Source organism: Arachis stenosperma, chromosome 5 (genome assembly GCF_014773155.1).
Source record: "Arachis stenosperma cultivar V10309 chromosome 5, arast.V10309.gnm1.PFL2, whole genome shotgun sequence".
In the NCBI taxonomy this organism is placed as follows: Eukaryota; Viridiplantae; Streptophyta; class Magnoliopsida; order Fabales; family Fabaceae; genus Arachis; species Arachis stenosperma.
The window spans coordinates 24816323-24830993 of record NC_080381.1 but is presented as its reverse complement, the minus strand read 5'-3'; the positions used below and the strand labels follow the sequence as shown (position 1 = coordinate 24830993).

The 14671-nt window shown below is 36.4% G+C and overlaps 1 protein-coding gene across 2 annotated transcripts; it reads left to right on the top strand.

The window, feature by feature from the left end:
* Nucleotides 1-265: 265 nt before the first annotated feature.
* On the top strand, nt 266-6667 carry LOC130982731 (ABC transporter B family member 26, chloroplastic). 2 transcript variants are annotated; one of them, XM_057906805.1, is made up of 18 exons: nt 266-872; nt 961-1088; nt 1482-1524; nt 1786-1830; nt 1934-2056; nt 2142-2245; nt 2582-2636; nt 2719-2789; nt 2870-2972; nt 3154-3364; nt 3656-3729; nt 4323-4379; nt 4475-4549; nt 4733-4807; nt 4892-5173; nt 5273-5337; nt 5440-5500; nt 6119-6667. In XM_057906805.1, the coding sequence occupies exons 1-18, from the start codon at nt 408-410 to the stop codon at nt 6197-6199; spliced, it is 2118 nt and encodes a 705-aa protein (XP_057762788.1). In that variant the 5' UTR covers nt 266-407; the 3' UTR covers nt 6200-6667. The 2 variants fall into 2 exon arrangements, with proteins under 2 accessions (XP_057762788.1, XP_057762789.1); XM_057906806.1 differs by having other exon boundaries at nt 768-872; nt 961-1099; nt 6119-6662.
* Nucleotides 6668-14671: the final 8004 nt, after the last annotated feature.

Here is a 14671-nt window from a genome sequence, read left to right as displayed (position 1 = left end):
TACTTCATAGCTATACAAAAACAATATTTTTAATATATTTTTCAAACATTATAAATGAAAATAAATAATATTTATGGATTAGATTAGGCACTTCGAAAATTCTCCTATTTAAGAGTTAAGAAGCATCAGATGGGTGTGAAAATGTGCAACACTATTTTGCACGTGGAAGGCAATTCTGGCTTTCTGGAACAGAAAACGGTGTCGTATAAGTGCATGGATTTTATGGTAGGTGAAAGGAGAGCCTAGCAAACTCAAGGTTCAACCGGAACCGCAGCTCTCTTTTTCTTCTCACTGACACACATGAACCACACCCTCGCACGTTCAAACTCGTAACTTTATCCCCAAAACTCTTGCTCTCTCTCCTATGTTCTCTTCTCTGCTACTCCACCACCACCACCACCACCACCATGCCTCTTCTACTCTCAGCTTCACAACCTCCCCTACTCCCTCTCATCCCACACAGTAATAAAACTCTCATCACACTTCCTAGAAAGCGCTTTGGTTTCGCTCCCAACACCTTAACAACCCCACCCTCTCTTCGTTCCAGGCGCATTCTCCCTAAATCTTCTGCTTCTTCCTCTTCTTCCATCAACGGTGTTTCCCTTGAGGACATTCCAGAACATTCCAGAAACGAAGAATCAACTTCTCCTACTCGGGATGAGTTCCTTCTCCTCCAAACTCTCCGAACCTGGCTCCGCTTCCTCCCTTCCATTCTCCCCGGTGGATCCTGGTGGAACTTCGACGACGACATCGAAATCGAGCTACTGGCTCAGCCGGTTTCTGTCTGGCGCGCACTCGGCAAGATGTGGCACCTCGTCGCGCGTGACCGCTGGATCATCTTCGCCGCCTTCACCGCTCTCATTTTCGCGGCGGTGCGTCTGCCCATTCTTCTTTTGCTGCTTTTTGGAACATTTGATTTTTCGAGAATTTGTTGTATGACTTTTTTTTTCTTTCTTTCAGGTTTCTGAGATTTCAATACCGCATTTCTTGACGGCGTCGATTTTCACGGCGCAGAGCGCGGAGATTGCGGTTTTTCACCAGAATGTGCGGCTTTTGGTTCTGTTGTGTGTGATATCGGGAATATGCAGGTCAAAATCTTGTATGGTCTAATCTCCCTTTCTACTTGCTGATACTCATAAATTGCTTTTTTTGCTTTACCAAAAGGGGGAATCAATGAATTATTCTCCTCTTTCTTTTAGTGTATTTTATGTAGTAGAATATAGTAATGCATTGTTAAGATTCCGATGACAGTTGTAAGTATTGAAGATATTATTGTAACTAGGAGTTAAAACTTTGTTAAAGAACTTTTGGTTTTGATTTAGTTAGAGCATGCTTGGTTTGCATCTAAAATTAATTTTGAATGCCAAAGATCATTTACTTTTCCGCCCTCCTTTATTTGTTGTTTTTAGTGTGGTTCATTTGAAACTTTTGGTTTTTCATTTGAGATATGGTGGCTAACAAGTAGTTTTCCTATGCTTCAGTGGGATAAGAGGTTGCTGTTTTGGCATTGCAAACATGATTTTGGTGAGTTTCTCTGTCCTGTGTAAACAAGACTTGGGTTTTGGGACTTCAATGCTTTATGTTAAAAATACAAATAGCCTAGGTCATAATGAAATAAGTATAGTTATCAAATTAAGACTATTGTACTTGAGCAGTGATCTTTATGCAATTTGATAAGCTTTTACTTTCAGATCTGGTCTGCATATATGTTATATAAATGGCGATTTGTGTGTGTGTGCATGTGTGTGTTGAAACAATGATTTATGTGTTTACAAATATGTGCAGGTTAAGAGAATGAGAGAAACATTATACTCTTCCCTTATTCTTCAGGTTCTGCCGCAGCACTTAATAACACTATAAGTTTGTTGCCCTCATTTATTTATCTTTTCTCTTGGTGTATGGTTTAACTCATTCTGCAGTGCCCTTATTGTAGGATATATCATTTTTTGACTCTGAAACAGTTGGTGATTTGACAAGTAGACTCGGGGCAGATTGTCAACAAGTGTCTAGGGTTATTGGAAATGATCTTAACTTGATATTGCGCAATGTTCTTCAGGTATGAATTAGTTGTGCAAGATGAAATATCCATATAAGTCATCCCACATGTTAAAAGACTTAAATTAGTTTTCTCATGTTGTTAGGGGACAGGTTCATTAATCTACTTGGTGATTTTGTCTTGGCCACTTGGTTTATGTACGTTGATGATATGCATCCTGTTAGGAGCAGTTATGGTACATTATGGAAGGTAAAGTTTTTGGTTGATTTTCTTCAAATATCTCCTTTAGAAAATTGCAATTCCATTTCTTGTGTTAATTGCAAATTAAATAGCACTAACAGAGGCATCATGTCTAAAAAAGGAGTGTATCTATCAGAACATACTGCTCATGAATGCTATGACTTGCTCTTAATTGGTTCACACAATAGAGGCTAATTAATTTCCATTTTAGAGAAGATGTCAATATGTAAAAGTCAAAGGAATCTCTTAACATTCCCTAACAGTGTTTACCCTAGGCATCTACTTTTTGCCTTATTTTGTCTCCTTATTCCACCGGTGTTAATTTTGTTATATATTTCTACATAGGTACCAGAAAAAGGCAGCAAGGTTGATCCAAGAAGTCACTGCTTCTGCAAATGATGTAGAATATGATGCCTTGTGATGTAATTCATTTTATAATTCATAAATGCTATTGTAACAATTTTCTCGTTATTATATCATAGGTAGCTCAAGAGACCTTGTCTCTCATTCGAACTGTCCGTGTTTATGGAACAGAAGAAGTAGAACATGGAAGGTGATGTTATTATGATTATAATTTATTTGTTACTTACTTATTCCCATTATTCTGCTAATTATATTCATCTCTATTGACAGGTACAAATGGTGGCTGGAGAAATTAGCTGACATAAGCCTGCGACAAAGTGCTGCATATGGGTTTTGGAATTTAAGCTTCAATGCTCTTTATCATTCAACTCAGGTATAATAAGGATTCTAAATTTTTATACTTATCTATTTTGAGATATTTGCCCCTGTTTTCACCTTTGACCTTTAATTTGCTATTGGAAGGAAGTTTGATTAATTTATTTTAATTCAGAAGTCTAGGTAAACTAAACCTTTGTACTTGACTGCTGCTTTTATGGGGATCTTTTATCTTATAGGTTATCGCTGTGCTGTTTGGAGGGATGTCTATTCTTGCTGGACATATTACTGCTGAGAAACTTACTAAGTTTATACTATACAGTGAATGGCTAATTTATTCAACCTGGTGGGTGGGAGACAATATTTCCAATTTGATGCAATCTGTTGGAGCTAGTGAAAAAGTATTCCATTTAATGGATCTCTTACCTAGCAGCCAATTCACAGAAAGAGGCAAGTATTATGAGAGCTATATTAAGGCTTTTCATTCTTCCACCTTTACGAGACTGCTGGTACCTACGTCTGCATGTGCAACTTTCAACTACTTGTGGATCAAACATTAATATTTTCCGAACCCAAGAAATTTGTGGAAAATAGTGATAGTAATTTACATATTGAAAAGGTTTTATCTAAAAATAAGAGAAAAGGACAGTCTCCTATTATTGAAATGTTGAGTTATTGCATAACCCTCCATCATTCATTTAATTCTAAATATAATGAAGATTGGGGACAATTTTTTCGCAGGAGTAAAGTTGCAGGGGTTGACGGGGCAAATTGAGTTTCTAAATGTATCTTTTCGCTACCCTTCAAGGCCAACGGTAGATCTCCTATTGCTAGCATCATTATTTGGTTTCTATAGAGAAACTTTTATATTCTTACTCCTCCATGTCTCGGTTACACTGTGAATGGTGCTAAAATTAAAATATTGACTTCAATGCAGCAATTTTTAAAAGCTTGCTCTGCCTCCAAAATTGTTGATGCATTCTTTTTCCCTTTTTGGTAGTGTAAGTTGGGTATCAAATAACAATGCTGTGAAGTTTAACTGTTTATGTCCTTTTAGAAAAAATGCATGCTTTATATAAGCTTTGAACTAAGTGTATTTAAAAATAAAATCTTTGTGTGAAAGGGATGAAGGAAAAGGGGCAGAACATTTTGAATCATATTATCTCAGTGTTCATGCAATCATTCTTCATTATAGACAATTTATTCCACGAATATCCCATACAACACAATTTCTCAAATTAATGGAATGGTTTACTATTGACATATATTCTGAATTCTGAATTCTTCTGCCATCACTTCTCTGTTTGCGTGATATTTTAACATGTTATATTCGATTTGACATTCCATGTACACGTGTTTAAGTTATTGTCAGTGATACAGGCTCAATTAATCACTGACGTTGTGGCAGGTATCTGTGGTGCAACATGTAAACTTTGTGGTCCATCCCAGTGAGGTGGTTGCAATTGTAAGAAAAGAAATTGCCTGTAGCACCTTCAATACATTCCTTCCCTGCACTTTGCTCAAGAGATTAATCTACTTTTTCCTTTTGATTCGGTATAGGTTGGTCTTAGTGGTAGCGGAAAAAGCACACTGGTGAACCTTTTGCTTCGTCTCTATGAGCCGACAAGTGGCCAGGTATATCTCATATAAACTGAGCGCAGACTTGGATGGTTTCATTTACATGTTGACTTTCCATTAAAAGGGCTAAAAAGAAGAAGGTTCTGAATCTATGTTTGAATGCGGGTGAGGCAAGGGTCTTACTAGTAGCTTACATTTTTTATTTGAATATTTATCGACATGAGTTTTTATTTATTCCAGATTTTGGTAGATGGCATTCCTATTAAAGACTTTGACATCATGTGGTGGAGAGGGAGAATAGGATATGTTGGACAGGTTCTTAAGTCTTTCCAACATGGTTGAAATTCAGTAAATAAATATTGCTCTTTCCTTCTGACCTAACAGTTTTTGCTTGTGTAGGAACCCAAGCTTTTCCGGATGGATATTAGTTCAAACATCAGATATGGATGTACTCGCGATGTAACACAGGAGGATGTTGAATGGGCTGCAAAGGAGGCCTATGCTCATGATTTCATCACAGCACTTCCTAACGGTTATGAAACAGTTGTTGACGACGATCTATTAAGTGGGGGTCAAAAGCAGCGAATCGCTATTGCTAGAGCCATCCTTCGGGACCCAAAAATATTGATCCTTGATGAAGCCACCAGTGCACTGGATGCTGAGAGTGAACATAACGTCAAGGTTGTTTCTGGAACCTATTATTAACCAGTTGGTAATTAGACACACTAAATGTTAATATAGAGAGATTAAGGCACTGATGCATTCATCAATTCTATGTAGGGTGTTCTTCGATCCGTCAGAAGTGACTCTACATCAAGGAGAAGTGTCATAGTCATTGCACACAGGTGATATAGATTCTTTGGTGTTATGATTGTCATTAGATAGTATCCTGTCTCTTTTTTTCTTTTTCTTTTTCTTTTTCCTGATGTATCAGACTTGGTTCACAGGCTTTCCACCATACAAGCCGCTGACAGGATTGTGGTAATGGATGGTGGTCAAGTTGTTGAGGTTTGTAAAGCGTTGATTTAATTTGAATGCCCTAAATTATCTTATCAACATTTTAATAATCCCTTTTGATGTACCCTTGATATTTTCTTGTGTTTCCTCCTTTCTTGATTTCTGTCATCTTCAATGGTGTATGAAAATTTGGGTTACAAGTTTATACATGTTCTCTATTTAAAAAACAAGAAAAAAAAATTACTGGATTTTCCCCGAAGTTCTTATTCTGGATCATGATGGTCATTAGACAGGACCATGAAGAGTTGAAGACAGTAAGGGTTGTTTGGTTTCAATTTTGATTTTCAATATATCTATTTTTAAAATCCTATAATAAAAATAAGAATGATTCGATTTGCAATGAAAGGAATTTTATTGTTTAACTAATTTTTATACTTTTTTCTTCAGAAACGTCTAAAAGTAAAAAGCAATATAAATATGAACTCACACCAAACAGTCCCTAATTGTTTCTCTTCCAGTTTTTAATCTGATTGTTTTTTTCATAAGTTTAATCAGACTGTTTAATAGCGTGGGGACATAACTCTATTATGTTGCAAGGCTTTATTGTTTTCACTATGCCCCATTTGTCATAATCTGAATTCTAGCTGCCAATAACTTCTCTCTGTGCAGATTGGAAGTCATAGAGAACTTCTCCTAAAAGATGGTTTATATGCTCGGTTGACTCGAAAACAGGCAGATGCCATGGCATGATTTTGGGGTTTCCATTGCTGCTTGATTCTTTATTTTAAAATGCAGTACAGTGGGGTAGCAACTTCTTTTTTTCATGTCTTGCTGCCCATGTATTTAGTCTTACACAACAATATTAAGGTTTAGAGCAAAGAAGGAAGAAATGATATTTGTTGCAGAAGTCTTGATTCAAAATGCTGAGGCAGCTCCACAGAAAATCTCACCGGATCAGATTCTTAGATGCGATAGCATGAAAACTAGCTCCACCATTGGGCTACATTGGAATTCAAGATGCTAGATTAAGCTGCACTTTCTTTATGCTGTTGGTAACATGTATTATATGTTCATTTATGTTGTAATATAATTTCTTAACGTGTTAAAGCTATTTGATTTGAATAATACAGGAATATCCAAATTCCATCGAAAAATTGAATGATCTAATCATGAAAGAAACTAGTGGTTTATCCACCCCAAGTTTTGCTTATATGCATCTACATAATTGGTAAAGATGTTCGTTTTTGCATTACTCTTAATACGAAACTAACCTAAGACACTGAAGTTAAGATGGAGAATACTCTAAATTGGTTCCCGGAAATTCTCAATGGATTTATCACTAATTGAGATACGTAAAATGGGTGTGGATGTGATTTTTGATAGAATAATAATTAGAAGATGAGATAATAAAATAGGTATTATAGTTTAAGTGTTTGTTTGGGCACTATTATTTTGATAAAAAATTTTTTTTTCAGAATTTTTTTTATTTTTTAGTGTGTTTGACAAATTTCTAGTAGTAAAAGTAAAAGCATTAGAAAAATAAAAAAATATTTTTTGAGAAGCTGTAATTTATATCTTTTTTTAAAAGATGTTTTTCTTTTAAAAAAAAAGACGTTTTTCATATAATAAATAAATAAATAAATAAATATTTTTATATTGTTATATCCAAATATAATTGATAAATAAAAAGATCTTTTTGCATGCGATATTCAAATATAAAATTACTTTTACTTTTTCATAAAATCTTTAAAAAAAAAATAACTCAAAAAAAGATATTTTCTTAGAAGTTCACCCAAATAAATTCTAAATATACAAATAAAAAAAACCATATAATTTTTAAATTAGTCATCAAATAATTTTTTTAATATTTTTTAAAAATTTTAAATTAATGACGTTAATTTTTCCGTCAATATCCTTGTTAACGCCATTAACAAAAACTGACACGGCACGTTAAGATCCATGGTCACCATATGAAACGACGTTGTTTTATACCTTAACAAAACGTTACTCACTCGCATTTTAACCACACACTTTTCGTCACTCTCAGTAAGAAAAAAACCCCTCCCAACGGGGTTTGTCAGATCTGCCGTGCCTTCCACCACGACGCCATTCACATTCCTATGCTCTTTCCTCACCGTCATCATCCTCCACGGCACCATTGGCGCCGGCAAGTTCGGAACCCCTCAACAAGGCTTCAATAATCTCAGCCACCACCTCAACTCGCACGGCTGCATCCTCGAAGAACAACAACACTTACAAAAAACGACCACCACCACCACCAACTATGTCACCTTTGATATCTCCACGATCCTCGTCGACGAGCCATCCAACAACGACGAAGTAACCTGCAAACGCACCATACACATTAGGCCCCCAAAATTACCAATTGGGACCAATGGTGCAAAAGGTGGCTCCAACAATACATTAATTTTTCAAATTTCATCGCTCGGAACAAGCCTCGTATCCTTCTTGTAACAGGGCTATTTGGGTGAAAAAGTGTACCTTGAGAATGGTTACTACTTGCATGACTATTGGGGGAGTTCTTGTGAATCGTTATGAAGAGATGATTGAAAATTATCACCCATTCTTCCTGGTGTTGGTGATTATAGGCCACTTGTGATACATTTTATTGGATGCAAGCCTTGTGGGCTACTTATGGTAAGTTTGGAGATTACTCTCAAAGGTGTTTGAGACAGATGGACCGTGCATATAATTTTGTTAATCAGATTTTGCATATGTATAGTAGAATGGATATTTATACATGAAATTGGGATTAGGGTTTATCAATTAGGACTAATTTAATCTAATTTTGTAAATGATGACAACATCAGTTATATAATTAATGGAAGGACTAACATAACTAACTTTAAATTTTTGAGGAACGAATTTGATTAAAATATCATTTAGAGACTAATTTAAAGATAGCGTAATCTTTTAAGTACTAATTTGATAATTTACTCTCAAATTACCTACTAAAAACAATTATACAAACAACTGGATTTGATCATTATATTTTTCAGAAAAGCTCTGTGCTTTACAAGTTCATTAAGCAATAAAACAAAAAAATGCGCTGCTCCACATACGTTGTATACACGCGCTATATAAGATCCCGCGTATATCTAACTACCAAATTTAAAAGATTTGTTTCCTTCTTTGTTTTTGTTATTTTGAGATTTGGTTGTTCTTCTTCTCGCGCGTCTTCCCTCTTTCTTCTCCATCGTTCTTTTCCTATCCTTTTTTCACTGGTATGTTCTTCGTTTACGTTACTTTCCTCTCTCTGTGCAACTCGAGTTTCATTTTCTATTTTGATTTGTTATTTTCTGAAATTAAAGTTTGAACTCGTTTTGAAGATAATGGATCATTCAACCTCGGATTGTCAGCTGAATCCAGGCGAGGTGGATTATGAATTTGAATCTAATGAAGTTCCTGAGGTTTGATTTACATAGGATTAGTATGAATTTTCTTGCAGTAATTTGTATAGCATTGTGTAGTTGAAAAATTGCTGAACATTGACTGTGAAACTAACACGTTAACATGAATCTGTCGATTCAATGTATTAGTTGTGATTAATTATCTGGAATTTATAGCAGACGCTCGGGTGTAGATCAGGTCTTTTTTGGGTGTATTTTTGCTAGAAGTGTGGATCTATTTACACTTTACTAGTTTTTTGTTATTTTAATTGAGTTATTGTTGTTCAGGTGTATTATATCAGACATGATTGGGTGTGTTTTTAGTTTTTGACATGGTGTATTTTGCAGCTTGTGTATTTACAGTTTATGGCTTTTATTGTCATTTTAGTTGAGTTGTTGCGGTTCGGGTGTATCATATTAGACATGATTGGGTGTATTTGAATCATATCTATGGGTGTATTTATAGTTTTTGACATGGTGTATTCTGCAGCCTCTCTCTGTTGTTGATGACCAGTTTATTCCGAAGGTTGGAATGACCTTTACCACCCTTGAAGATGCTGGAAAATTTTACAGGAACTACGCCAAGGTTGCAGGTTTTTCTACAAGAGTTCGGAGCACAAATAGGAAGGGAAACGAGATTAAGAATCAATTGATTACATGTAGCAGAGAGGAAAAATGGAAATCTAAAATATCTCCGACCGAAAAGACGAATCCGACAGCCGGTTTAAACTATCCTGCAAGAATTTATATACACACATTGAAGGATGTCGGTGCTTGAATCATTTCAAAGGTTGTGCTGGATCATTCACACCCCTGCTGTCCAAGTAAAGCAGAGATGCTCAAACAGCACAGGAAACTAAGCATGTCCATTCGTCGTACAATAGAGAATAACGAGGAGGCCGGTATCAGACCAAGCAAAACCTACCAATCATTTGTTGCGGCTGCCGGGGGTCACCGCGAGTTAAATTTTATCGAAAAGGACGTGAGGAATTACATTACCAGGGAAGTGCGGAATGTTTCCGAACAAGAAGATGCAAAGGAATTCGGGAAATATTTGTTAAGAATGAAAGAGAAGAATTAGAATTTCTTTTTTGAGCTTGAACTCGAGGAGGATCAATCGATTAAGCTGGCTTTTTGGGCCGATGCAAGAAGTAGAGCTGCCTTTGAGTATTTCGGAGACGTCATTTCATTTGACACCACCTACAATACAAACAGGTAAAAAACTGCCCCTGTTTATGATGTTAAATTAATGTATTTTTATGAATCCGCAGCAGAGGTGTATATTGGCTGTTTTTTGGGTGTATACGAAGCATGTGTTGGGGTGTACCTAATGATTTTGCATTCTGCACTATGGTAATTTGTTTTCAGGTATAATTTGGTCTGTGGTTTTTTTGTCGGGGTAAATCACCACGGTCAGTCAACACTTCTCGGATGCTCTTTGATGAAAAACGAAGAAATTGAATCATTCAAATGGTTATTTCAATGTTGGCTTCGTTGCATGGGAGGAAACGCTCCGAAAGGGTTTCTCACCGATCAATGCGTATCAATGAAAAGGGCTTTAGAGGCTTGTATGCCAACAACAATTCACCGTTGGTGTATTTGGCACATCATGAAGAAGATTCCAAGCAAATTAAACGGGTACAAGGGACATGCAGATATTGAACGAGAAATGAGCCAAATTGTTTTTAACTCTCATAGCAAAGACTCATTCGATAGGAATTGGAACGATTTTCTGCTGAATTTTGGTCTTGTGGACAACAAGTGGCTTTCAGGTAATGTCTTTTTAAAATCTGCAGTAGAGGTGTAAATTGCATGTTTTTTCGGGTGTATTTATAGTCTGTGTTTGGGTGTATTATGCAGATCTGTATGAAGACCGTCATATATGGGTTCCTATCTATCTGGATCACCACTTCTGAGCAGGGATGAGAAGCACACAAAGGACCGAGAGCATGCATTCATTTTTTAACAAGTTTATCACTCGGAACAGCTCGCTTATTCAGTTCGTCAAACAATACGATAATTGCCTCGGAAGCAGGGAGCAAGCAGAGAGAGAATCAGATGCTGCAGATTTTCATACGGTCATACCGTGTGCAACCAAATCCTCCATTGAAGCTCAGTTTCAAGATGTGTACACTCATCAAAAGTTTAGGGAAGTCCAAGCGCAATTAAGAGGAAAGGCGAATTGCATCACCAGATTAACGAATTCCGCTCTAGGCTATTCAGTATACGAAGTCGGAGAACAAGTTTCCAGCTCAATATTCAACAAGTTTGTGGTTACTTACGACTCAGTTGCAGCCGAGGTAAAATGCCAATGCTTATTATTTGAGTCGAGAGGGATACTGTGTCGTCACGCACTAAGCGTGTTAAGCTTTGAACAAGTAAGCCAAGTGTCACCTAGATATATACTGGAATGATGGAGCAAGAAGGTAAAGAGGCGACACACACACATCAAGAGCAGCCACGACGAGCCACTGATGGAGCCAAGAAGCAAGAGGTTTGACTAATTGGTTTTTCGTTTGCAAAATATTTGCGAATTTGCATCCGAGTCGGAGGAGCTGACTGCATTTCTGCACCGTGCGTACGGTAACGTCATGGCTGAGATGGAATCATTAAAAGCCAAAAGGAAGGGGACATCTTCTTTATCCCACGAAGACGCCAACTTGGAATCCGTTAACGAGCTTCAAAGCCCGCCAAGGATCCGAACAAGAGGACGTCCAAAAAATAGGCTAGGTTCAAAGTTGGACAAACAGATTGCAAATGCCGCAAAGAAGAAGAAAACGAAAGTTTTAAGCGAGGTAAAAGTAATGTTCTTTAAATTTGTGGTGATTGAGTTTATTTTTCTCGTTAATAGTTTAGCTAATATGTGACTGTTATATTCAGATAAACCTGTTTGATGCTGCATCAGTGGTGCATTTAAATAACAGGCAATATCAAGGACATGTTATGAATTATCAGTTTACGATACCAGCAGCAGTGGATAACTCTTTGGGTGTATAGTCTTACAGAATATGGGTGTAAAAGCACTGTTTCGCTTAGGTGTATTTTTGTGAATTCACATTTTACATTTTAAGTGTTTAGGGTTCAGGGTTTTAGTCTCAAAGCATCATGGGGGGGATAGATTTCAGGGTGTATATTCAACTTTATTTGGGTTTAAAAAATCACAGGTTATGGGTGTATATTTGATTTGATGTTTTTCTTCATATTTTGGTACCTGTAATTCATACATTTTGAATACAGCACAGACAGTTTAACAGCACATACAGTTTGGGTGTATATTTTAAGAAATCTTGGGTGTATATTAAACCCCCCGTTGGGTGTAAATTTTATAATCTATCTTTAGATCTGCCTTGATGTTTTCCTTCATATTTAACCACCTGTAATACAACTTTTGAATACAGCACAGACAGTTTAACAGCACATATAGTTTAACTATGGAAAAAAATTTCATTGAATAGAAGTTGTTTATAAATGGCAATTTTTTACAGCATTTGTTCAATTTACAAACTAGCTAGTAGTTGGATTACTCATTTTCTATATCAGTAGAATTTATCTGACAAAACGGACTCAATAATACGGAGGATGGCTTCGACAGTCTTATTGCATTACTCGCTCTAATTGCTTCATCTCTCTTTACTCATTTCATTGAATATTATCCGCGAAGCATACTCCACTCTATAGTGGTCCACCTCGTCCTACAATTAAAAAGTATATTCTGTTTAAATAGCAATATTAATTCATTAAAGTAATACAGAGTTATATAGTTCTAAAGACAGTTACCTGTTTCTAATTATCCCATTCATACTTCCCCTTTTTAATATTTTCCGGCTCAATTAACTCAAGCCACTTCATAACGTAGATAGCGCAGATCTGAAAATGAAGAAAATAAATACAAATCCCATTTAGGAAAGTTTAATGTTCAGAGTCACAAATTTATACGTTGATTTTTGGCCTGATATTTTGACGTATGATGCTTAAATTTCCTTCTCCTTCTCGCCTTTCTTCAGAGGTTCCCCGCCAACATATGCTCTCATTCTTGAAATTACATATCCCTTAAATACCAAAACAAATCAGTAATACACTCGAATGAAATACACCCAAATGAATGCACAAGATACAACCAACTGAATAAACAACATACACCCAACTTGATCAACAAAATACACCCAAATGGTTCCACAAAATACACCCAAAGGAGAACACAGAGCCAACTTACAGTGAATTTATTAAGCTTCTTTCTCTGATCGCTTGGAGCTTTCTTGTGTAGCGGGTCAAGTATATGAAATCTCCGCTTTCTTGTATCAATCACCCATAACCACCAATGGTCCGCGTGGCAAACATGTACAAAAATCTGAAGGATTGCCATATTTCAACAGTGTGTTATTTTATTTGGCATATAAGTAAAGAACGGTACTAACAAATTTTACAAATGAAAACTTACATATGGATGCGAAGTTAATTTTTTGCATCTATGAAGGGAATAAAACTTGGGTAGTCTTTCACCCTGAACTCTTTATTGGTTTTAGGTGATATGAATTCCCCGTTTGGGTGCTTCGAAATGGCCATGTTCTGCAACAATTGTAAAACAACAAATATAATACTGAAAATACACCCAAGTGAATACTATAAATACACCCAAATGAATACAGAAAATACACCAAAAATGTGTAGAAGTAACACTTACCACAATATCGGGGGGGAGACAGTATATTTGTTCTTGAAACCTTTTATCATTTGTCTGGTTTAGGATGAGGCACATGGCAGATACAATCTAGAAATATATGCCGAAATCAATTTATATTAATAAACATTGCAGTAAACTTTGGTGTAAAAACATTAGTGTTATTCTAATATTACCTCAGCTTCTATATAAGTTGCTGGCTGGAGTGATGCAATGTGCATTTTTGTCAAAATGTATTTATCTTGGGCCATCAAAGTGCACATGTTTTCATACTCGTTAGTTGTGCCATCTGCGTATGTCTTCACTCGCGTCCCCCAAATGTAGCACTTCTGTTTCATATCATCCGTATTCTCATTTATCCCCGCAAGAGTTTCAAACCTCCCAGAACTTTTTCCCCCAGTCTCCCTTTAAATTTGTGGACTTTTACTTTCTTCTTTTGTTGCATTTCTTGCTATTTTTTGTACCAAATCGTCTAATTGTTCTAGCAAATTTGCAGTTTTTGGAGATTTTGCCTTTTCTGTCTCCTGCGTTGACGCTCCCTCCTGGCTTGAATCAGTCAAGCCAAAGCTGAATGATGGCACTGGATCTGTTTTAGGAACATAGGATGCTGTCCGTGCCATCATCATCAGGGCAGCAACGTCTTCTGCGGCTGGATGACTGCGTCATCATGTATAACGTATTATAAGAGTAAGAATATACAGATCATAAGCAAAGATTGATTTTAGTCTGATGAACTTACATTTTAGATGGAGTTGGGGGAAGCGTGGGTGTGGTTTCTTGAAGTTGTTGGGGGGGTTCAGGAGTGCTGCACAGTTACACAAAATTAATCATGTCGTAAAAAAAACTACTCAGGAACAATATACACCCAAACTGTTAGCAAATATACACCCAAACTGTAACCTAATATACACCCAAACTCTAAACAAATATTCACCCAATACTATTTCTTACATTTCTGTAGTTCCTTCAATCTGTAGCAGAGGGTTTGGTTCAAAATCTGACTCAGGTGTTTCTTGAAGTTCCGGCACAGTGGTTGTTTGGGACGCCGGCACAAAAACTTGAATTGGGACTCTAAACAAGAAGAAAAATGAAAGGTTAACAATGCCTTTGAAAATAATAAGGTAATAAGGTTGA

Coding starts and splice junctions, on each gene's coding strand:
- LOC130982731 (XM_057906805.1), top strand. CDS start 408: ATGCCTCTTCTACTCTCAGCTTCACAACCTCCCCTACTCCCTCTCATC. Junction 1,831..1,933: donor ACTCTTCCCTTATTCTTCAG/GTTCTGCCGCAG, acceptor CCCTTATTGTAG/GATATATCATTTTTTGACTC. Junction 3,730..4,322: donor GCTACCCTTCAAGGCCAACG/GTAGATCTCCTA, acceptor ACGTTGTGGCAG/GTATCTGTGGTGCAACATGT.